Genomic DNA, 26,060 nt, shown 5'->3' on the forward strand with positions numbered 1-26,060 from the left:
ATAGCTTAAATTGGATGATTCAAGCATTCAATTTCCCCCAGCTATTGCTGTTATTTGTTGCTTTATGATTTCCAAAAGCCTCTTCAATTTTTCTAGTGCCAAGCCAGTATTTTTAATTAAGCTTACATTCTTCTTGCTTGCATCTGATCTTAATTTATTTCATTTGGCCTCTAGTTTGATATTTCCATTTTGGGACGGAATATGTTTTTGCTTTTGGTTTTCTAATTCTGATACCCAGTTTTTCTATAACTGTCCCTGTGTACCACAGGCAAACTGGTCTGTTCAACAGATGTTATTTCAATCTCAGCAAGCACATTATTCACATCCTTTATTATATATATCTTTTCTGGGCACTACCTTCAGTGTTGGCAGTTTATGTCTTTCCACTGTAAATCTGAATATGCCATAATTTTCTCTTTTTGATTCTTCTTGTTGGAAGGTCAATTTATAGGTTATTTCAATGCCTGTACTGTTTCTTTTCTTATTACTTCTAAGTTATCACTTCTGCAGTTCTCATCAGCTATTTCCTTTATGTTTCCAATTGTTGTTATCTGAATTGCTTCCACTATTCAACACTTGTTTTTGGATCTTCCATCTTCTCAGTTTTTCTGACTCTCTTCTAGTCCTGCATCCCTGAATAGCTTATTTCTGGTAATGAATCTCCTTTGAGATTCTGCTAATCATTTTTCAGGGATATTTGATTCTAGATAAATTCATTTCCAACGTTCAGTCATTTGCTTTAAATATCCCTACTTTGTTGATTCTGATTTAAAGCAGCAGGTCATAATAGCACAATTTTCAAACATAGTATACTTTTGTCTTGTCTGTAGTTGTCTTTCTCCCAGTAATCCTACAGGACTAGATCCTTGTTGCCCAGCCATAGTTCCTGAGTGTCATTTCCCACTTGTTGACAGATGCCTAGGCATTCTAACAACTGGTGCTATCATTGTTGACCTGGACAACACAGAATTTTTTTTTTCCTTTCTTCTCATCATATTAAATCGGTTGATGGATACGCTAAGTCTGGCTCTTCCACCAAGACCAGTTTGTCAGAGGTGACCTTTCTGGTACCTTCAGCATAGCTCTCCACCTCATCAGAGCATCCAAGCCCATCCCCCATGACCAAGTGGTATCCATGGAGTGGATTATTGCTATTATTATTAATTGATAAAATATACAATTCAATAGAATTCAACCTACGCCATTCATCCAAAGGAACAGATTCATAATTTTGCATATTGTTGGATCCAGAATTAATATTAGAGACCCATGACCTCAAAGCTCAATTGGAATGCCTAAGCATCTGTTGACAAGTGGGCTCATCAACATGAATTTGTGGTGATTCTGATTGATTCCCCAATAATATGTATAATAAAAAAGATTTTAAAAATCCAGCTCTACATATATAGTCTAAGTGACCTCACTCATGGTCTGGTAACTTCTTATTTGCAACACTGATCTTCTCCTGAAAATAGTCTAAAAACTTCACCTATTGCAAAAACAGGAAAGCAAGTTTAGTAACTGGACTATTATGTTATGATCATAATTTTATGCCACATAGATTTGCCTGGAATTTGAACTTATGTGATGCCATTACTTGGGGCTCTGAAAAATAAGTATTTTGGATAGTTATAAAAGGCAGGGCTCTTTCAGTGATGTTTCCTGGCTGCCTGCTTTAGCTGTTTTCCTAGTTTTAGTGTTTTGACTCTTTTGATGGGCAAAGAAAGACTATTTTGTTTTCTCAGGCTTAAAAGCTACCAGTGAATCCAGAGTTTTAAAACTATGGCATATCAGCATTTGAGTGTACTTGATTTTACTGACTTCATTTACTGCTGCTTGTTTTATGTAGCGTTACGTTTTACACTGCATTTGTTTTTATGCCTTTACGATCTTGTTTGGTATTTATTTATTTTACTTTTTTATTATACATATTATTGGGGAGCAGATCAGAATCACCACAACTTAAATGAAATTGGGCACGTTGCCAGAATTCTGGGTTGTTATGAGGAAGAGAATTATATTTATTCATTCAATACTATCTTTGCCGCTGTAACCACTAAACTCAGAAGTGGCATTTATTGTCCAAAAACAAAGAAGATTTTTAAAAAGAATAAAAACCTAAGGTTATTTCAATAGAATGGAAGAGAAAATATTCTCCCGTGACATTCCATTATGGCTTCTCCATTTTTCTCTGCCTTATAATGAATTTTGAATTCTAATTTATCTAGAAGAGAGTTTCTAAATTGGTCAATATCAACTCCCAAAGACTGATAGACTACCCAAGAGGTCAATAAATGGCTTTGAGTCAAAAGAGGGTTAATAAATATCTGGCAGTCAATAATTTGTTGATAATGATGGAAGGTAGATTAGGGTCAATTAATCTTTGGGGGCATCTATAAAGTTCCATGTCAGTTTATAATCCTGAAGGTTAGGTGGATATCAGCTGTTTCAGAAAAAGGAATGTTGAATCATATGTTTTTCATATTTCCACTATTACCTATTTTTATGAAGTCATTATTATTGTTATTTGTAGTACTATTCATTAAACTATTGTTATTAAATTATTTTTATTCAGTAAATATTGTTGCATAATCTGAAACTACAGAAACGAGCTGATGAGCTGAAGGTTTTAAGAACTCCTGGTCCAAAATAATCTATAAAAGTAATTGTTGTAAATTGAGCATTTATACTTTCAATTTCAATAATTCGGGGGGGGGGGTGAGGTAGGGGGGGGTATGGGAAGGGGATTTGTTTTTGTAAAATGTAAAAATTTTCAATAAAAAAAAAAAAAAAAAAAAAATAATTCAATTATGTATCCCCTCCCCATTCACTCATGCATATATTTTCACTGAGGGGAAAAAAAACTCCCAAGAAAGCAATGTTGATACAGTGATCTGCATGAAGACTCATTTTGAATTTTGTTTTTGAGATAAATATATTTGAATTTTGGTACACAATCACATTCTTAATGGATACTGATGTAAGTACATGCACTTTGTTCTTTCTAATATTCAATATGCACATTGCAAAAGTATAAGTTGTTGAATTTTGGAAATGTAAAAACATTTCCAATATAGCTCTTGAGGACAATCTTTACTACATTGTCTTGGCTTTATTTTGAATCAGGCAGATTCAGGAAATCCCAAGTGTAAAATGAGATTCTTCTAAATTTAAATCTGAAGCTTTCCAAAATATTATTAGTACTTCAGAATCCAGAAAAATACAGAGCCAACAATCCTACTGAACTCAGCAGAGAGCTTGATTTTTTTTTTAAAAAAAAAGAAAAAGAAAAAGCAAGCTAGAGAGCTGCACTCATATTCGTGCCAATGAAATCACAGATCTCCTTCAGATCACCACCTGAATGGAAGAAGATCAAAGTCAGATGGAGGTGACCCTGCAAACATACTTCCATTTTCTAGCTACCTTCATACCTTCCACCTGTTCAGATGAAAACCTGAAGAAAGCTAATATGCCTGCCCAAAGTGATAGGTATCTCTCCAACCTGCCCATTGAAGGACAACTCCAAGATGAACAGAATAGAACAGAAACAGTGGTATGTAATTCTGTGACCTGGAAACTCTACTCAAGGTTCTCTGTTCATTCATTCTTCTAGGAACAGATGTCCTGGAATGTCAAATCAGTGTCCCAGTTGGACCTGTAGCAGTGGCTGCTTGAAAAACACTGGATATTCAAGTCTTTATTCTTCTATGCCACGGGAATAAAAATCTATCTCTGTCCTGTGGCTTAGTGCACATTCTATGACATTTACTGCCAGTTGAAAAGGACATTAAAAAGGTTTTTGAACTGTTTTCTATTCATCATGAATTCTGAGCTCCTGCTCGCTTTGAACATTTCAAGGTTCTTGTTCTAAGAACTCATCTCTGATGAAACAAAGAAACAAAAAAGAGGGAAGGGAAAGCAAACTCCTTTTTTCTCTCCCCCTCCAACCCAACCCATTATTTTCAGAAAAAAATACAGCTTTCTTAGCAGGGCCACCTCTTGTACTATATGCCATTTCCCTTGCCATTAAAAAGGAAGATAAGCATATTATCTTTTTGAAAGCCTTCAAATAGAAATGTTACTTTAGCAGAAAATCCTGAACTCATTCAGTTGAAACTTGGCAAACATAATCCTTATGAAATGGCAAACTTTAACTGGTTCTTAAAAAAAAAAAAAAAAAAAACTTCCATTGAGACAAGACAAAATCTCTCTGCAATTATTTTTTTTAAATAATAATGATGATACTTGGAACAATTGCAGCAAAATCATGGTGACTATTTGTCTAAAACTGGAGGATTTGATCCTGTAATAAGTACCGGTAGCTAATTTCTGCAAGTACATATAAGAAAGACTGAGTTAGAGATATACCCAACTCTTTGTATTTCAATTCCTAAACTGTATTGAATTGGTTTCAATACAGAATCAGTTGAACAAGTCTGTGACTCACCAACCTTCTTCCATAGTTGGTTATAAGGGATATATCTGTTCAGTGCACATTCCTTCTTGTAAGTATGCCAGTCAGGGGTTTCCCATTGGAAGAAGAGTTTTTTGACTTTTGAGTTGAGCCTGAAGTCCTGGGCAGATCCATATGCAACATTCAATGCACATTAATTAATCAAATCAATCAGAATTGAGCAGGAAGGGATCTTAGAGGTCTTCTAGTCCAACCCCTTGCTCAAGCAGGAAACCCTATACCATTTCAGATAGGTGTTTGTCCAGTCTTTTCTTAAAAACCTTGAATGATGAAACACCTACAGCTTCTGAAGGCAAGCTGTTCCACTGGTTAATTGTCCACATTGTTAGGAAGTTTCTCCTTAATTCCAGGTTGCTTCTCTCCTTGATTACTTTCCATCCATTGTTCCTTGTCTTGCCTCTTTGTGGCAGCCCCTCAAATACTGGAATACTGCTACCATGTCACTCCTAGTCCTTCTTTTCTCTAGGCTGGTGATACCCAATTCCTGTAACCATTCTTCATATGTTTTTGTCTCCAGGCTTTTAATCATCTTAGTTGTTCTTCTTTGCACTTTTTCCCAGAGTCTCAACATCTTTTTTGTAATGTGGTAACTAAAACTGGATGCAGTGTTCCAGGTGTGGTCTTACTAAGGATTTATAAAGTGGTACTAATACTTCACATGATTTTGATTCTATGTCTCTGTTTATATAACCAAGGATTGTAATAGCTTTTTTGGCTGCTGCCACATACCGCTGGCTCACGTTTAAATGACCATGCACTCGGACTCCAAGGTCCTTCTCACAGTTATTGTTTTTGAGCCAGGTTTCACCTAACCTGTACTTGTATTTCTGATTTTTCCTGCCTAGGTGTAAAACTTTGCTTTTCTCCACATTAAAATTCATTTTGTTGGATAGGGCCCATTGTTCAAGTTTGTCAAGATCTTTTTGAAGCTTGAGGGTGTTGGCTATTTATCCTGGGGTGTTAGCTATTCCTGCCAGTTTAGTGTAATCTGCAAATTTGATGAGTTCCCCTTCAATTGCCTCATCTAAGTAATTTATGAAGATATTGAATAGTACTGGGCCTAAGACAGAACCTTGTGGTACCTCACTGCTTACTTCCCTCCATGTAGATTTAGTACCATTAAGGACTACTCATTGAGTACAGTTTGTCAGCCAGTTACAAATACAACTGGTGGTGATGCTGTCTACTTTGTCGAATGCCTTGCTGAAGTCTAAGTATACTATGTCCACAGCATTTCACTGATCTACTAATTTAGTCAAAGAATAAAAATAAGATTGGTTTGGCATGATCTGCTTTCAACAAATCTGTGCTGGCTACTAGTTATGACTTTATTTGTTTGTCACAGATCTGTTTTTTGATTATTTTTTTCCAATATCTTCCTAGGTATTGATGTTAGGCTGATTGGGCTGTAGTTTCCTAGGTCTGTTTTTTCCTCCTTTTTTGAAGATGGGAGCCACATCAGCCCTTTTCCAATCCTCAGGTACTTCCCTGGTACTCCAGGATTTTTGAAAGATATGGTACAATGATTCTGAGATAACATCTACCAATTCCTTCAGAACTCTGGGATGTAATCCATCAGGTCCCGGTGATTTATATTCATCAAGGTCAGACAAATGTTCCCTTACCATTTTCTTGCTTATTTTAATTTTTTATTTCTAGTCTGTCTTTTAATATTTTTGGTAGATTGGGCTGATGCAAAGAATGAGCTAAGTAGCTCTGCTTTCGCTCTACTGCCTGTTACTTCTTTGCCATCTTTTCTCTCTAGCAGACGGACTGTTTCCTTAACCTTTTTCTTGTTATTTATATGCTGAAACTTTTTTTTATTATCCTTGACTTTTTTTGCAAGTCTTTTTTCATTCTGAGCCTTTGCTTTCCTGACTTCGTCTTTGCAGATTCATATTCATATTCTTCATCTTTGTCCATATTCTGCCTTATGTGTCCCTCTTTTCATTTTTTGTAGTTATCCTTTTTGTCTTTCAGTTTATCAGAGAGATCTTTGTGTAACCATGGTGGTTCTTCTTGGAGTTCTTATTTTTCTTTTTCAGTGGCATTGTGTTAGACTGGGCTTTTATAATCATATTTTTCAGAGTTTCCCACATTTTTGAGTTGTTTTTCCCTTTAGGATTTTTATCCATGGAATTCTTCTTAGGGTCTCTCTGAGTTTGTTAAAATCAGCTCTTTTAAAGTTTAAGTTATTGGTTGGATTATATTCTATTGCTTGGGTTGCGTTATATTGAATTCCAATATGACATGCTTGCAGTACTGCAATGTGTGTGAAACTATAAAGCATATACAAAAAAGACAGAGCCTGCATTGTACCAGTTCAATGTGGTTATTGTGGTTGGTGTTTTCATTTGCCTACTGGATCCCTCCAGGGTCTTTCCCTGGCCCTGAGATTTTTTGATGGACTCCCATCCAAGTAGAAACTAGGTCTTACCCTGCTTAGGTTCCAAGTCAAATCAAAGTTGAACAGATGCTATCATCTGGGAAACAATTTATCACAAAGCAAACTATTTAATATTTGACACTAAGAGCCAGGATGTTGGATCTTTGGGATGCTGGTAAGTTCTTTATTGCAATTCAAAATATTTTCTTCTTTCTGTGATTTATTAAGATATACTGAACTTTGGAAGTAGTTTTTCTTTTTTTTCTTTTAGTAAATATGTCAGAATGATAACCCATACTAATCTAACAACATAAAACTAATATCACTGAAATACTAATTGAAATATTAATAGTATGAAGTACTATTCCTTATAATAGGTTGTTTGGTATCAGTAGTAATAATAATAAGGAACTTGGGAAGGACTCAACAGATGAATAAAAATGCCAAATTCAGTCTAAACATCTGACTGACTATGCAACAAACAAAATAATGATGCTGGTAACTCATAATATATTTGTATTTTTCAAACTGTTGTACAGAAATGTTTATTAAGTAATAAAAAAGATACCACTTACACCTCTCTTAATATGCTATTTGCATAAGAGTCCATCACAATGCAGTCTTTAACTATCTACTAATATGTATTAACAGGGCTTTTTTGTCATAGAACGCATGGAACAGCGTTCTGGCACCTTTTTTCAACAGAATTTGTGGAACTAAAAAAAAGTTCAGTTATACCTTTCAATTTCTTGCAAAAAAAAAAAAAAAAAAAAGATCTCACAAGGAGTTGGAAGGTCTGACTGAACTTTTTTTAGTCCCACAAACTCCATTTCCCTGCAGCAGAAGAGAAACATGCAAGAGCTGGGAAGCAGGTTAGCAACTCCTGTTTTTTACTCAGCATGTTCTCGGTCTCTTTAAGCCTCTGGATGGCCTCCTGGGGAGAAGGCCCCTTTCTGCTGCCTTTCTCCCCCAGGCTGAACCTGAACAACTTCCCCCAGCAGTCCGGACATAGCTGGACCTCACATGAGGAGAGTGACCGACCGAGAACCCCAGCCTGGAGGAAGTAAGGAAAATGGAGAGGGGAAGGAGGGTCTCTAGAAGATGCTATGGTTGCTCCTGAGGTGCTGAGGTAGTTGTGGTGGCGAAAGGTGATCCCTGCAGTCCCCTCCCACCCTCGAACCATCAATCGGGTTAGTTGGCTGCACAGGCCAAAGGCCAATATTGACTGCTTTTTTAGACCAGCCCTTGGCAGCACATCAGCCCCAATTGCTCCCTGACTGACTCACAACCCATCGTAGAACTGCCCCTGATCCTATACATCACTCATACAGCTATGGCAACAGCGGTAACCCTGCCCACCTCTGCCTTCCTTCTCAGCTCAGTGGGTATAAATAACCAGCAATGTCTGCTGGGAGTTGTAATGTTGCTTGAGAAGGGATGCTGTTGCATAAATATGCTTACACAGTATTATTCTTGTTTCATCAGTTCCTGAGTCATTGTAATAGTTTCGTCCCCGCCCATCCCATCCACCTTAGCATGGCAGTCTGGCTCAGGAGGAGAGTGAAAGGTTGCCGATCAAGGAATGGCCTGGTAGGGGGGGGGCTGATTCCGGCACCATTTTTCTTACAAAAAAAGCACTGTGTATTAAGTTCAGGTGTTCATTTTTAGTCATTTTTGAGGAATACGTTCCCTCAGTATATAAGAAAGACTGAGATATACATATAGCCAACTCTTTATTTGTCAGTTCCTAAACTGAATTGAATCAGGGAATCTATGAAGAAATTTGTGACTCACCAACCTGCTTCTATATTTGGTTCTTAAGTGAAGCAAACCAATCAGTGAACATTCCTACTTGTAAGTAACGCAATGTAAATAATATAATTATAATGCTTACAATTACAAGGCTAATGCAATAATTTTCCCCTTGCCACAATTTTTTGCAACTTAACATTACAACTCAAACCTGATAACTTTATAGTAGAATAGTTTACCTATGTTGTTATGTCTATTTTGCTTCTCCACATACTGAAATACACAACAGTACTCTATTGTGTAGTTGTTCTATAACTATGCATTATTCAGTGGGTGCAGAATGTTTTCCAGTGCGTAAACATCCTTTTATCAATGTATTATTTCAAGTAGCTCTAAGATTACATCATTGAGATAGTTTGTAGTTTTCTCCTCTTTTGTGTTTAGGACATTACATTTTTCACAAATATTGGGGACACAGCAGTAGATTAAGAAAAATGACTAATTAAAAATAATGACCATTTGAGCTGCAACGAAGAAGAATGGGCTAGGAAATATGCTAAGGAAAGGGTGAACACTGAAACTTGCCTTTGAAGCTGGTGGCAAAATGACACAAGAAGTGGCCAATTAAATCCAAACAGGTGGCCCCATTTTTGCAGAGAGACTTTGAACATTCGTTAGCTTCCACTTCACACAATGGTCCTTCGTAGCCAAGCACACACTGGCAGGTGTAATTATTCTGATTAGCTACACAAAAGCCATGGTCTGAGCAACGGTGATGAAGGCAAAAGTCTAAGCCAAGTTCACAGAATGCCCCAGAATAACCTGCAAGACACAAACACCTACAAGAGATAGAATAAGAAATTAGCTATCTAAGTCCATGAGATAAATTGTAATGGTTATCAGAATTTCATCCTAGCTTCTTCTCAAAATAGTGTCATCTTATTCACAACTAGATGATAGTTCCAGGAAGATCAAAATAGAGTATGATTAATCAGATAAGAGGCCTTCACCATCTTTGTACTTGATTAATTAAACTCTTTTAGGGCCTAAAATGTTTACCAGATTATATGAAGAAAACTGAACTAAAGTTTAATCTGGTTAGGATGAACTGTATACCACACTCTGATTATTCTTATAGGAAATTAAAATTTATAACTTATAGTGTTGAACATAGCAAAGAGGAAAAATATTCTGTCAATATTAATTACAATTTAGAATATCATTATTACAAACATTAAAATTATTTGACTTTTTCATTCAAACCTATATGTAACTTTGGAGGGGGGGAAATCTGCTGCAACTTACATTAAAGTATGTGTTAGATAATAAAGATCTTAAGCTAATTACTTGATATTAAAATCACCATTGTACTGCTACTATATCTATACAGTACATGGAAAAAATAGATGAAAAGAGAAACTTTAGGATGAATTAAAATTAGAAAAAGAGAAAAAAAGGAAAAGGAAAAGAAGAGAAGAAAATTAATAAAACAAAAATATTACATTTCTACCTTTCCCCTTTTTATACATTGGCAAATTTGCAATATTTGTAGACATTTAGGCCCTCTTAGAAGATAAACTGTAAGTAATTATATTTGCCATGCTGAATGATGTGTTGTATGTATGGAAACAATTCCTGCCTAAATTTAGTTGAATTTTTGTTGGGTGTATAGTCTGTTAGTTTTGCCATTGCTGTATATTCTTTAAGTTTACATTCCGAAGGCCAAACTTTTGTGAGCTACTCCAGTGGGAAAAGGAACCATATGAAAGCCAGCTACAACACTCAAAGTTAAGCAAAAGGCAAATCTCTTCCTGGGGTAAATCATCACTTTAAATCTTCTCTATCAGAAACACATAAAACATGCATTGCAACATTCACCAATTTTTACAAAGATTTTATTTTATTTTATTTTATTATTATTTTATTATTTTATTTTATTTTATTATTTTATTTTATTCTATTATTTTTGGTATTATATTTATTATTCAGTGTAGATGCTACCCCTCTCCAACTTATTGCAACTGGGGAATCTTCCAGCATAGAAATATTTAAAATAATATAGATTTATTTTATTTATTTTGACAGATGTGGAGAGGCATCTAGAAGTGGAGCTTTTGCTTCACAGTCAGGAGGCTGTGAGTTTGATCCTAGGTAGCAGAAGATATTTCTCTCTCTGGCCACGATGAGTAATTATCTGCTTCAAATTCCACATAGACGTCTGGAAGGGCATCTAGCCAGTAAACTCTCAGCTCCATTCAGTTGCTCCAACACCAGCCAGATGCAAGGGATTATAGGGATATTAAAAGAAATCTTGTCTTTTTTTTACAACAGACACAGGGTAGCATATAATAGCTCCTTTCTGTGATTCTTCTCCAGAACTATAAAGAAGGTTTGAATCTGTATCTTCCTGCTCCTATTCAACCAGCTCAGTATAATACATAGCCTCCCTTATATACATGATCACTTAATAACTTTTCAAATTATTAATAGGGATCCTTCCTAGTTATGATTAGTATTCCAGCAGTAATTAAGATTTCAGTTTATCTTGGGAGAATATGATTCTATTTTCTTATAGTCCCAACTTCCTTTAAAATACAAGCCACGTCTTGCAGGCATACAGTGTATGATGATGGAAAGGTTATTGGAGAATAAAGGGAGGTTTTTTCATGATGAATGTTTGATCAAGGTATCTTATAAAATGTGACAGGGTTGGCATCTTCCGGGTCCCTCCAATTAAATGGTGACAACTGCTGGGATGCAAAATGTGTGCCTTCTCCGTCAAAGTATCTGTCCTTTGCAACAGCAGCTCCCTGTTAGATTCAGCTAGATCTAACCTTGTTGGTCTTTCAGAGGGTCTTGGAGACCTAATTCCTCTCCCAGACACTGGGCCAGGATGACATAGGAGTTTCTATAAATGTACAAGGATTGAGTTTTGTTCCCAACAGAGTGTTTTTCAGAATCATTTTTGTTTTTATACTGTGAATGGTTTTGGTTTTAACCCTGTTAGTCATCCAGAGCTGTTCTGGGAGTCCGCAGCTCATAAACTGAACGAATGAATAAACATTTCTGCCTACTCGGCACCTATTAAAACACAAGATGTTTAGCCAGAAAAAGGAAGAAGGGAAAATAAAATAAATAGGGATGTCTTACTCCATAGCACTCCTCTGTCTACCTGTGCTTCTCAGAGTCCAGGTGCTGCTCTTGTTGGTCTGTCTGTTCTCCAAGAGCCCACTTGCTCCTTCCTTACCTGAGACTGCCACCTCTTCTCTTTTAGCAACCTGTTCCATCCTGGAATTACAACTGCAACCTGCGATGTGGTCATGTGACACCATCACATAGCAGTGGCAATGCCATCCCCAATTGCAATTCTAACCTAAGGATTATCTGCATCCTCAACCCCTTAACCATATACCTCTCCATGAATAAAATTGGCCCTCAACTGAGAAAAGGTTTTTCAATCCTGAGCTAATAAACTAAATTATAGCAGGAAGAAATTCTTGTTTAAAGGGGAGAGGGAATGTCAGTTCCCTCAATCATGCTTTGGAGAAGGCATACTCCATAAGGGATGTCTCTAGGTTTGAGAACAAGCATAGAGTAAACCTTTTTCCTAGTTGAATATTTCTATCTCTCAACTGAGCACAAAGAGTGGAGCACCATCCCTTTTGGAATTCTGTATTGTTCTATTATTACAATATTACAAAATATCTGAGGTCTTCAATTTATTTGATCAATGCTGAGAGTTACTAAGACTGGCATGGTGTAGTGCTTAAGGTATCAGATTAGAAACCAGGAGACTGTGAGTTCTAGTCCTGCCTAGGTCAATCGGTTCCTTTCAATCCTAGGAAGGAGGCCAGCGCAAATCACTCCTGAAAATCCTCACCAAGAAAACTGCAGGAACTTTTCTGAGTAGTCTCAATGTAACTGAATTGAACTTTAACAATAACAACAACAAAAAACTTAATAACTCTGCCCTTAAAATCCTAATTGAATTTATATGAGGTTAGCAGTGCTTTGCTTCCTGTGAGCGGCAATTCCCATCTAGGAAAAATGCATCAACATTTTTTTTGTGCTGCTATAAATATCATATTTCTCAACTCATCAATGTTTACAGAAATCTGGAGGAAAGTCAAACTAATATCAGAAAAGGATGCCTCTGCTTTCCCCAGAGTTATTATAATAATTGGAAATCTTTCAGCTTAATACAAAAAGTCCATTGCCCTCTTTTCATTAGCTTGGTTAGGCCCTTCGGTTTACAATATTAGTTTCAAAGAAAGAGCTCTGTTTATCCCCTTGATTATGGAACATTTGCTCAGCCAATCTGTTAAATATAGACGACTGCTTTGTCAAATATGCACTAACTACTAATTATTTTTTGTGTGTAAAACATAATTAGGAGAAGGCATTATAAACAATAGGTTCGCCATACCACATGTGGTTAAAATAGCTGATATCTCTGTTCCTACTTGTAATTAACATTTACTGTTTATAATCTGTAATCTAATAGTACTAAAAAACCCTTTCAATTACTATTTGATCTAAATACACAAAAATACAAGCAGATAATATTTTTAATCTCAGTAATAGGATTTGATTTTATTCCTGGTAATGAATACATATCAGATGATATGAAAATATATATATATTTAAAGCCAAGTATTATATTACAAAGGTTTCAAGAATAGCCCTCAGTGCAGCATTACCATTCCACAATATTCCTAACCTGGCTTTTCATGATACCTCTTTTAACAATGTTCCATTCAGATTTCAAATTATACTCCCCCCCCCCAGTTTCTTTTATCTGGGAAATTACTCCAAGGAGTCATGGTTGCAACTCTCTCTGTTTGTCTTCAAGGAAGCTCCCAAGCCAATAAGCAGAATTTCTAGAGTAAATAAGGTTTACCTCATTTCTCAAACTTCTCTCTTATTCAATGGTTTGGGTTAACACACTATGAGCCATCCTGATGTGGTTCAGTTGGTTTGGGCTTATTGAAATATGTAAATTCAACAACTTGGCGTTTGTAAGCCATGGTTAATGCTGGGGCTTTTTTTTAATAAAAAGTTTTTTATTTTCCATTTATTCATACAAAATTCAATTCAATTAAAATAAATTCCTAACCATTGGTACCGCCTGCCCATTCCCCCCAGGCCGCGTCCACCCTCTCTAATCCTTCCCTACTTCCCTCCTCTTTCTCTCCTCCCCTCCTACTCTCCCCCCCCCTTCTCCTCTAACCATTCTACTTCCTCCCTACTCCTTCCTCCCCTCTCATCCCTCTCACACACATGAACGCAGCATAGGGGAAATTCCCAAGCATTTACCATGACTATATTATCATTACCCACCCACCCACTCACCCACCCACCCACCCTCAACCCTCCCCCTTCGCTTCCCAGAGCAGAGTACAGGGTTATTAATAAGAAAGTTAACAATAATAAAAAAAAGAAAAGAAAAAAGAAAAAAAAAAAACATCATATTTAACCTTTAACTCCCCTTAAATTAAGTCATATAAACAAATCTCTACAACAGTTACTATAAAATTTACTCATAAAGTAAATGAAACTTTATAGTACCATATTTTTTCTGAATATAATCTATCCATCTTCTCCATACAATAATATATTTTTCTTGTGTATGATCCCTCAAATAAGCAGAAATTTTTGCCATTTCTGCAAAGTTAGAAACTTTAAATATCCATTCTTCTAAAGTAGGCAACAAATCCTTCTTCCAATATGAGCCTACTAATAACCTTGCTGCAGTTAATAAATTCAACATTAAAGTAGTTTCTTTGTCATTTAAATCCACAAAGATACCCAATAGGAATAATTGAGGGGTGAACTTTATCTTCCTTTTAAAAATCTTTTGAATGTTCCACCAAATCATAATCCAAAAAGCCTTTACCTTTTTACAATTCCACCAAACATGAAATTATGTCGCATCCATATTACCACATCTCCAACATTTGGGTTGTAAATTTGGATACATACAAGATAACTTTTTAGGATCTAAATGCCATCTGTAAAACATTTTATAAAAAGTTTCCCTCAAATTTTGAGCTTGTGTAAATTTAACATTTCTAATCCAAATTGTCTCCCATAAGTCCAATGGGATCGGATCCTGGATATTCTGAGCCCATTTAATCATACAGTTTTTAACCAATTCTGTTTCAGAGTCTAATTCTATTAAAGCATTGTAAATTCTTTTTATATGGGCCTGACTCTGATCTTTAATCTGAATAACCAGATTTCCATGTTCTAATGTTATTCCTTCTTTCTTATCTACAGTCCACCTGTCCACTATTTGTAAATATTGAAACCATGACTGTAGAATATTTTCCTGCCTTAATACATCTAGAGATTTTAAATGCCAATCCGAACCTGACCAAATTAATAATTCTTTATACGAAATTTTATCAAAGTTCATCCCCTTAGAAATCCCCTCAATTGCATGTCTAGGAATCCCCCAGATGGGTATTTTATAGTTTAACCTATAATAATACTTTTTCCAAACTCGGAGTAAGGCACTCCTCAAAATATGTGATTTAAAAGCCCGGTCCACTTTCTTATTAAAAATTAAATATGCATGCCAACCATACATTAAATCCCACCCTTCAAGAGCAAGAATATCCTTATTTGTTAAATTAAGCCAATCACTTATCCAAATTAAGGTGGCTGCATCATAGTATAATTTCAAGTTAGATGCTTTAAGTCCTCCTCTTTCTTGGGCATTTTGCAAAATCTTAAACTTAACCCTTGGTTTTTTCCCAGCCCAAATGAATTTATTGATACCCTTCTGCCATTCCTCCAAATTTACATCTTTTTTTAAAATAGGTATCATCTGAAACAAGAAAAGAAACTTTGGTAGAACATTCATTTTTACAGCTGAAATTCTCCCCAACAGTGACAATTGCAGTTTTTTCCAGTCATTTAAATCCTTTTGTACTTTTGCCCATAGTAATTCATAATTATTTTTGTACAATTTTCCATTTGAGGCAGTTAAATATACTCCCAGATATTTAACCTTTTTCACCATCTGAAAACCTGTGGCTTTAACCAAACTTTCCTTGTCATTGGCTGACATATTCTTAGATAATATCTTAGTCTTATGGTTATTGACTTTAAAACCAGAAACTTTTCCATACTGTGTTATAAGTTCTAATAGACAATCAAAATGCTGGGGCTTTTTTAAAAATATATTTTATTGATTTTTTTACAATAGTAATCTTTAGTAAACAGTGTGTTGTCTGGGTTCATTTATTTAAAAGAAATAAATAATGATTAATTTCTATAATTCCATAATATGTTAGTTAATGATATATTTCTTCGATCTTCTCTTCTTCCAGTAGTATTCTTCTTTGTCAACATCAAACGAATATAATTCTTAATACTTTCAATACATACAAGGTTGGATATAAACATTTTTCTTCTTTTTGTGCACATAATAACATTCACATATTCATATATAACATCTTTTCTAATCAGCTTATGTTTCAATTGTATTTGTAAAAGTAATCTTATTAAGTCTCTACGTGTCCTATTTTCAAGATTCTTATTTAAGCTTAATTTCCCCTCAGTCTCCAGACCAGTCATAATTTTCTCAAAATTAATTACTTTTAAATAGCCAAAAATTTTATTCACATATACCATCCCAATATTTTTACACCTCAAATATTATAAAAAATACTATACTACTTATATATTCCTCTTACTGTAGGGCCCCTTTATATTCAAAATTTATTCATTCTTTTAACTATATTCAAACAAGTGTTTAATCATATAGTACTCCGTCTGGTAAGTTGAATCGAATCTCTTGAATCTAACTCTAGCTTTCTTCTTTTGCCACATAGCTTTTCATGTCAGTATGTTCCACTTGCCAGGGGATTCTTCCTGTATTTTTGTGAATATTGTTGGGCATAAGAAAGACTAGTTAAGTAGAATATGCATTTTTTGTCTCCCAAATTCTAATGGTTCTCCTGGCAGCTCTATAATCCATTTTGTTAGATCTTCTTTCTTATCCTTAAGTTTGTTTTGAAGTCCTGAAAGATGAAATATCTTTTCCATTTTCATTGTTGTGTCAAAATCTTGCAGATTTTCTTTTGTTTGTATTAAGCTGTGGTTCTCTTAATTTGTAGCTTCCCCATTTGGGTCACTTTCCTCTGGTTTATGTTTTGTTATCTGATTTGTTCGTCCATTCTTTATGTTGTTTTCTGAGAGTTTTTTAATTGTAAGTTTAGGTTGGAGATGTGCTCATTTATGTCATCAAAATTGTTTTTAATCTCATCATGACTTGAAACAATTGTCATTTGAATCTGTCACACCATTACATACATTTCCTCCTGGAAAGTATTTGCCTTGTCCTGGAGTATTGTTCCTGCAGATCCCCGATGTTCCAGGCTGGGGCCTTCAGAAGGGGATGTTAGGTGTGGCTTCCTGTCACTTTTAGTTAGATATGCAACATCTATTTTGTCTCCTCCTCCAGATAGTCTTTCACCAGTACCATAGTCTCTGTAATTAGCTTTGTCAAACCAGCCAATCTTAAAATCCAAACAATCAAATCTTATATAGTTCTTATCTTTATATATGGTTTTTGTGATCTAATGCATTTCCAGTTGTCAAAGCACCACTGAAAGCAGTATTTTATAACAGTTCTTCTGTTCAGGGGTTTTACATTTTCAACGAGTCAAAATTCCAATCCAGAATGTTTAGCCACCTAATAGCTATCCAGTAAATTCCCCCCTAGAAGATTAGCCAAAATTCAAAGTTTTTCTTTCTCTGCAAACAATTCTTGAACTTAGAAATCACAGCTCAGTAAGTATTTATAATCCCAGAAGGTTATCAGTTTTAAAACAAATGCAGTTTTCACTCTGTAGTACATAGCCCAGTGTATTTTCTTTTCTCTGTGCAGCTGTTTTTTATTTGGCTAAAAGTCACTGAGGTTCAAAGGAACACGTTTTTCTCTATTTCTGGGCATCTTGCCAATTTCTGAGAAAATGCTGCTATAGTTTTATACTCTAATCCTGCACTAGATGTCAGTAGTTATTCATTTTCCAACTTTTAAGACAAAGAATTATTTTCTTATAATTTCATCAATACTCTTTCAGATGTGAAATCTTAATAGTTTTCATAATTTTCAGATGTATCCAGACTGTAGTTTTATTAACCTCATTTCAATATATTTCTGTCCCCCATGAGCATTAACCACCACTTCTGTCTATGGAAGGGTGGGGGTGTGATCCCTTCCCTTCTCACTTTTGGAGGATTTTTTTGCTTTTTGGGGATCTTTTCCAGGAAATCAGTTACAAAATAGGAGAGAGAACATTGATATTCTTACCCAGTTCCAAGCACGCCGTTAACAGTTGTTCTGGTAAGGGCTTTTGGATTTTGGCTTTGACTTTGTTGCCTCTCCAGGCCACTTTAGACCCATTTTAGGGTCACCTGGCAGGGTGAAACCAGCCATGGGGTGCAGATTCCTGCAATCCCTCAGCCGCATTACTACGACACAAGACCGGAAGTCCCTGGTTTATGCTGTAGCTTAAATGCTATCATTAAGTGATATGAAGCACTCACTATTTGCTCTACATGAGGCTGCCCTTGAAGAGCATTCAGAAGCTTCAACTGATCCAGAATGCAGTGGTATGGCAATGATGGGCACGCCTCAGTAAGCCACATGAGATAGAGCATCTATCTAGCTCCTATGGGGTCTACCCAGCTGGTTCAGTTTGACAGAATTGATATGCTCTGGGTTCCTTCATTCAAGGAGCGCCATGCCATCAAAACTCCTGAATTGTGTCTTCTTTATTGTGGCACCTTCCTTTTGGAATGATGTTCCTACTGATATCTGCCTAACTCACCACCCTGATGACATTCTGAAGAGCCTTGAAGACCTGGCTGCTTTCTCAAACTCTGAACTAGTTGGAACCCCTGGTAAAGTATATGATCATGTTGTTGCTGTTATCTGGATTTGCCATCTTGTCTTATGTTTAATAGGTTTCTTCCTATCCTATTGGATGCAATTCCTTTTTTATATTGTAAGACCTCCTGAGTTAATTTGGATTGAGCAATGCTTAAATTGAATAAAATAAATAAAGAAGATACGGATAATTTTCTAGGCAGGCATAATTTAGTGCAGCTTTAGTTAGAAGCATCCCCCATTCTGTTGCATATAACCCTGTTTGAACTGGCAAATCTGAGTTTAAACAAATATTAATCAAGATTTGCTAACTATGGCCTTCATATTTTCCAACAAACAAACTGGTATGGAAGATAACTTTGCCAATATGAACTACACATATCTTTTTATCTCTCTCTTTGGTGCTAAATGCATTGCTTCCACAGCCTCAAGTGGGAGAATTTCTTCTATTAAATACTACTTTGAATGATGCCAAGCAATCTTAACTCTATGTAAAAGATGCATAAGGAGTGATTACATGCCTGCTCTTCTCAGGGAAGTAATCATGTTGTTCTCTAATGAACATGACCTTGCATTAATGTTCTAAATCTTTCTAGCTGCAGTACACTAAATGTGCCATTAAAAGCTATGAGATGGGGTTAATTTGCTATTTAACTTTGCAGCAAGTTGAAACCTAAATTCTAAGCAATTTCCAAAAGATGTCTCTGAGAGCTGGGGGTTTTAAAAGACAATCTTAGGGAATTAGGTTGTTTACATATTTTGCTAAACCTTTTCAAAAGCAAACATTACAGCGTATTTCTGCTATTTTTCATAATAAACAGAGAGGAAACATACAGAAAATTGGGGAGGTGGCTTGGACTCTAATGTCTACATGAATATAGAATTAACTGGTTAGCTTTGGAGCAGTACAACATTACTGGGGTCAGTTTAACTCACAGAATTTTATTACAATATCAGGCACATCCACCTAACATCTCTTGAAGAAAGATAAAATCCCTCTATTAAATAAATAATGCATACTGCATACTCAGTTAATATTGAGCGAGAGCTGACATAGTGTCTATGATATGTAAGAGGCTTTAGGAAACCTTTAGGGAAGAGACAGACATACCCTATTTCTCCACTGCAAAGAGAAATGATTAAATATTCTTCAGAGGTAACATTTTAGCCATATTTGGTATTCAGGACTGGAATTTGATATCTGAAGATTCTGCAGAAAGAATGTTGGATACTCTCTGACAGTTGATATGCATCAGTGGTCATATCTGGCACAAAGCTAGCAACATTTGACAGCTGATCTGTATTAATTATCATTATCTAGCATGTACCAATGAACATTTGTTGACAGGTATCTGACCAAGCATCATATTGACATAGTCCATTTTTGACAGCAGTTGAGCTATAGCATTAGACAGCTGACAAACTGTGGAATTTGGCAATTGACAGTGCTGAATATAAGCAATCTGCATTTGATTATGTTACAGCTTGATATACAATACCAATCAAATGTCAATATCTCTGACTGGTGAGTTATAATAGAAGTTAGATTTTTTTCATTGGAACTCCACATTCTAACAGAGGTGTGGCATGGTTTACACATTTTATAAATTAATTATTTTGTTCGGGTTTTGAATAGGATTAAATTGTTAGTGCATAAATGATTGGTTCAATTCCCATATAATTCCCACCCTTTTCAGGCAAACTTTTGAATCATCTTAAAAGCAGCGGCTATTAGGAGAAGGAAAAGATTGTCATATAGCAAATCTTTTATATCACAGCCATTGTATGCAACAGTATTTAGATTTTAAAAATTATATTTTTCCCAAAATTCCAAATCACATATATCTTAAAGTTGTGCGTGCCCATTTCCCACCAAATAAAAGTAGAGGAAATGTGAAGAAGAACAAAAATATTAATTAGATATTTTATGTATTTCTTCTTACATATAAATATGGAAATAGTTATTAATACCAAAATTAGCATTAAAGAATGCAATCAATTACATTGCTTTTTATTATTATTATTTTATCAATTCACATAGTGGAACACTATGTAAACATTTTAAGAAATATAAATATATTTTATATTATATTCACAAATATAAATATATATTATGTTATGTTATGATATGATATGATATTATTATATTCACACATCTATCTCGCAGACAGATTGAATGCCTACATTAAAGATATCTAGAATTATGTGGCAGTCTCAAAAACCTTAGGTATAGTCCCTCTATAACTTTTTCACCAAATTGTAATTTTTTAAATCTAATATAGTGAAGAAGAAGAAAGAATCCTTCAAAAGAATCTTATTAGTTGTGGCATTTAAAAGTAAAGATTTCAAATTTAGTTCTGATCCTTTGTCTTGACACCAGTCATTCTCTTATTCTGCTGGAATCTCAGCTCTACTGCTAGCTTGTCTGTCTGTCTTTCAAAGTCATCTGGAGCTATAGAAAACATTTTTTTGGCAGGGGGGGTTTAGTATCAACAGACAACTAAAGATAGAAAACAAGATAATTATGTCAGTGTGGCCAGCAAAGGAACCTAGAATCAGAATTGGCATGGAGTTCCTATAGGGTATAGACCAAAAGAGAACATCATACCTCTGCTGTTGACCCAACATAAATACCATTCTAAATACCACATACATTTCATTGCGTTTGGAGTGATGAATTGTGGAAAACACACAAGGGTGAAAGGGATATGTGAGAGAACTGTAACATATCTATCACTGAGTTTTACTTTTCCTTGCATGCATAGTTTTTTAGGTCAAAAATCACAGCTTGGATGACATAACTAAGAAATTTGGCAGACATTTACCTGAACACGTGTGTCAGAATGCAAGAGGGTTGATTTTAAGGATAGAGCACCAGAATGATGGATAAAAGTATCTTGTGGCTATGAATGCAATTTAATTTGTGTGCGGTCTGTGCCAGAGTAGAAGTTTGTCAAAGAGTGTATCCTATGGTCCAAAAATTATTGATCTGACACAAATGATTGACCTTGTTTTCATTCAGCTGAAGATGATCTTTTTGTGCTGTGGCACAAACAATGTATCTCCTGGCTGTGTATGCACTTCAATTTTGGGATTGCTTTTCGTTATTGAGTTACTCCATTTCCCCCTGGGATTAGCACAAAATGGAATATATGCTTCCCTGCCAAATGATGGAAAGTTTGGAATTTTGCTCATATATGCTTGTGTTTTGTTTGATTTGTTTGATAAAACAAAATATATCAGAAGCCTGAGCAAAATTCTCTGTTCTCCACAGTGGCATGTACAAAGCATGCTCTGTTTTGTACGCTGACCTTTGCATGCACGTGAGGAGGGAAAAGTGGTCTTCATTCTTTCTCTCTCTCTTCCGATTTTTCAGTGAGGGAAAAAAAAATATGAGGTTTAAATTGTCTGTCTGATCAATAATTATTAGATGTAGGATGAGTTATTTGATATACCTCTGCTCCTGCCACTAATCAGGCGGTATTCACAGCCGTCTGCTCTTTCCTCATCCTTGTGCTAATCCATACTTAAAATAAAGCAGCTACCCTTCTGACACAAAAGCATCATTTAGCACAAACACTCGCACTAATGTCTTCCAAACAGCCAAGCTGTGATTTTGAACAAATAAAAGTGTGCCACTGATGCTGAGCTTCTTCTGTCCTTATTGGGTTGTTTGTGTTTTGCCTTCCAGGGAGACACAAGTGAGGCAAGTGAGGCCTACATTTCTTTCCACAACAATCATTGCAATGATCCCCAAAGCACTGTCTGCAGGATGCATCATATAGGCTGGCACATATGTCACCATTGCTGCCAGTTTTCTACTAGGCCTCCAGGCAGCAGGCCTGAGTATTTTTTTGCTGGGCTGGTGGGATTAAATTCACTGGTAGGCAGCTATGTTATGTCATCATTTTTAGCATTACAATTCTATTTTTCCCCTAAGAACTACTTTTTTTTCATCTATATACAGTAATAGTAATAGTAGTAAAGTTGGAAGTGACCTTGCAGGTCATCTAGTCCAACCCCCTGCTCAGGCAGGAAACCCTACACCATTTCGGACAAATGGCTGTCCAGTCTCTTCTTAAAAACTTCCAGTGTTGGAGTATTTACTGCTTCTGGAGGCAAGCTGTTCCACTGATTAATTGTTCTCACTGTCAGGAAGTTTCTCCTTAGTTCTAGGTTGCTTCTCTCCTTGATTAGTTTCCACCCGTTGCTTCTTGTCCTGCCTTCAGGTGCTTTGGAAAATAGCTTAATTCCCTCTTCTTTATGGCAGCCCCTGAGATATTGGAATACTGCTATCATGTCCCCCCTTGTCCTTCTCTTCGTTAAACTAGACATACCCAATTCTCGCAACCGTTCCTTATATGTTTTAGCCTCCAGTCCCCTAATCATCTTTGTTGCTCTTCTCTGTACTCTTTCTAGAGTCTCAACATCTTTTTTACATTGTGGTGAGCAAAACTGGATGCAGTATTCCAAATGTGGCCTTACCAAGGCATTGAAGAGTGGTATTACTACTTCACGTGATCTTGATTCTATCCCTCTGTTAATGCAGCCTAGCACTGTGTTGGCCTTTTTGGCAGCTGCAGCACACTGCTGGCTCAAATTTATGTATATTTCATAAATGTGGAAAATGGTCATAAATCACTTTTTAGTGCAGTTGCAACCTTGAACGATCTTTAAACACATGGTTGTAAGTCCAGGATTATCTGTATCCACATCTACAATATTAGGCAAGGGCTATCTTCACTGTCTTTCACTCATAATCTCTGGACTGAGTTGCCTCTTACTCCCATAGGATGCACCCTCCTCCCTCCTGAGAATCCATCTTTTCACTACTTTCCATCACCTCATGAGACTAAAGCACAATGAACTTTGTCTTCATTCAGCCCTAGAAAAATGGCTGTTCTGAGATAGGTGGATATGGGCTGCCTTTAGTTTCAGTTAGGATGGGCTGAATTTTCTTGACTGCTCTATAATTAATTTCCCCCCAATCTTTCATTATCAAAGTGCTCAAGCTGATTTCACCTGGCCTACAGCAGGAAAGTGTCTCACTGTTGTGGATCATGACATCCTCTTCATCACATCCCCAGAACCAACACAGAAGAGGCTTACATTTGTTGTTACCTGTTCCACCAATAATTAGTGTTTTTTTTTTTTTCCTTTTCTCCAGACATAAGTCTTATCATCTGAAGGGCATACACATCAACCACACTTCACTGACAATGACATAATCAGGATCCTTTCAACTCTTATTGATTCCTGAAGTTGCTCCGGAAACACCCTCTGTCTTCTGATACAATACCTGGATACTAACTTCTAGGACTCTTTTGTGTTCAGCCTGGGATCTCCCACAACACAAAATATCTTTCTTCCTAGTTCTGTAATCCTTGATAAATCTCAAGGCTGTCAAGGTTTAGAAAGATGGCAAGTGAAGAAGAAGTTTTGAAATCTCCCAAAAGAATGCTCCATGGGATTGGAGAGTCAACAGAGTTGCTGCCTGTCATCTCTTCTTGTCTCTCTCAGTCCTGGCAGCCAATGAAGGCCTGGATAGTGCCAATGGTAACTGAAGGAATGGTCTTCTAGCATCAGTTTTCTAAAATGCCTGATTGACATCTATCTGCCTGATAAATCAAGTGATGTTCTCTATTGTAACCTGACAGAAAGCACTGATTAATGTTGGGTGAGTGGCAGTGGTGGGATTCAACTAGTTCGCACTACTTTGGCAGAACCGGTAGCTAATTTTTTGTTGCCCAGGCCCAGAATGGATTTCCGGAAGCGGTATCCACACAGAGAACTGGTTTTCACATATTTGAATCCCACCATTGGTGAGTGGGTTATACTTGGTAAAATATTGCTTTACCAGCAGACTGGCCTCTCTCTTGGTTCACCTACAAAATTCTGACAGATCGTCTAGGTATTTGTCAACTCTTGTATTCAGTTATTATTATTGTTTTTCCTGATGGTAGGTGATGTTGAGGAAATCCATCAATTACCTTTCTTAAGTTGTCTCACATAACACCTGGGAGGGCCCATAAGTTGCTGGCTTTCCTGCTAAGGAAGAATATAGCTCAGCAGCCAGAGCAAGTCAATATATGCTACCGTACATATGTACTACCTTACAAACTATGAAAAGCACTTAACTGTGACTATGCATTTCAAATGCCCTGTAGGGTTGTCATCTTCCCCTACGGCTGCTGTTGTCTTGCCCGTAGCTCTCTCTCCCCAATCCTGCAAGGAGCAGCTGTTAAGATCTTCCTGCTCACTATTCTCCCCCCCTTTTTGTCTCTCCTTCCGAGCTGCTTCTGTGCGTCCGTTTTCCACACCTGATCTTGATATATCGTTAGTTTCTCGTCCCCTCCCATAGCAGCTGTTACTGTCTCACCCATAGCCCTGTCAATCCAGTCTTGCCTGTTGCTATCTCATTGTAATGTTCCCTGCCCCCCTCTCCTTTTTCAGGTTTGCTGTCTTCCCTTGGGATCACAGTTTCCCCATTTGTAAAATCATGATCTTGCTTTTGCACCATGAGGGGTGGCCATCTACTCTGTGGATTGCAACTTTGACTCTCCCACTTTCTAAGGGTCTGGTATGCTATGGGAGGGGACGAGAAACTAACGATGTATCAAGATCAGGTGTGGAAAACGGACGCATGGAAGCAGCTCGGAAGGAGAGACAAAAAGGGGGGGAGAATAGTGAGCAAGAAGATCTTAACAGCTGCTCCTTGCAGCTTATATATATGTTAGTATTTCTAAGTTCTATTGTATCTCTGCTATAAAATGGATAATAGATAGCAGCAAAGAAATACAGAAAAATCTCTTTGCTCTCATATAGAGCTTATTCCTATTTTTGCTTCCCAGATCTGGTACTCCTATTAATGATCATTTTCATGTAAAAGGTTGCTAAAAACATTTGCATTCCATGCCCCTGATAGTTCAGAAATGCTATGAAACCAAACAAAATATTGGTGAGGTCGACATCTTTATCTGTAACCCAGATTAATGGTGTGGTCTCATAAAATTTAGCCAGCTTTGATTTCTTCTCTGCGTTGTTACCACAGAAGGTTAATGGGGATCAGAACTTGAACATAGCCAGCTAGACCTTGTTCTGGCATTTATGGGATTTTGTGCACTATTGCCTCACTGTACATATTTATCTCATTTTAATGTGAGGGCCATGAAAATCTCACCTATGGAACCTACTCAGGGTCAGAGCTCAGAATCACAGCAAAAACAACTACACTAGACTGAAGAAGGATAAAATGACACTGTTTATGTGTGCCACAGTGCGATAAAAGAAGTGCCCTTCACCTGAGCTTAGTATCCAATAACTGCAACAGGGTATAGATTGAAGGGAACTGAATAGTTACTATTTTGCCCAAGAAACTGGATCATAGGAGTGCAAGTTGCCAAGGGTTGCAGAAAAAAAATGTTAGAATGCTATTATTATTTTAATACTGCACAAAAGCTGAGTAACAGAACACTATGATATATAATCCTGCTAAATATACCTATTCCCAAAGGAAACAAAAGTCCAAGAAGGAAACAAACATC

The 26,060-nt window shown here is 36.4% G+C and overlaps 1 protein-coding gene across 4 annotated transcripts in view; it reads right to left on the reverse strand.

The window, feature by feature from the left end:
• Positions 1-26,060, reverse strand: part of LOC120313634 (protein eyes shut homolog) — a 445,596-nt gene that overhangs the window by 208,906 nt on the left and 210,630 nt on the right. The window contains exon 10 of one of the 4 annotated variants that reach the window (XM_039355729.1): positions 9,114-9,451. The exons of the other annotated variants lie outside the window; for them this stretch is intronic. Within the exon in view, the coding sequence (XP_039211663.1) occupies positions 9,169-9,451 (283 nt within the window). The 3' untranslated portion in view covers positions 9,114-9,168. Of the gene's footprint in view, positions 1-9,113; positions 9,452-26,060 lie in introns of those variants that run through there. 4 annotated transcript variants of the gene reach the window in all.

The sequence above is a fragment of the Crotalus tigris genome, unplaced genomic scaffold, assembly GCF_016545835.1.
Source record: "Crotalus tigris isolate CLP2741 ecotype Arizona unplaced genomic scaffold, ASM1654583v1 scf7180000018750.1061991, whole genome shotgun sequence".
In the NCBI taxonomy this organism is placed as follows: domain Eukaryota; kingdom Metazoa; phylum Chordata; class Lepidosauria; order Squamata; family Viperidae; genus Crotalus; species Crotalus tigris.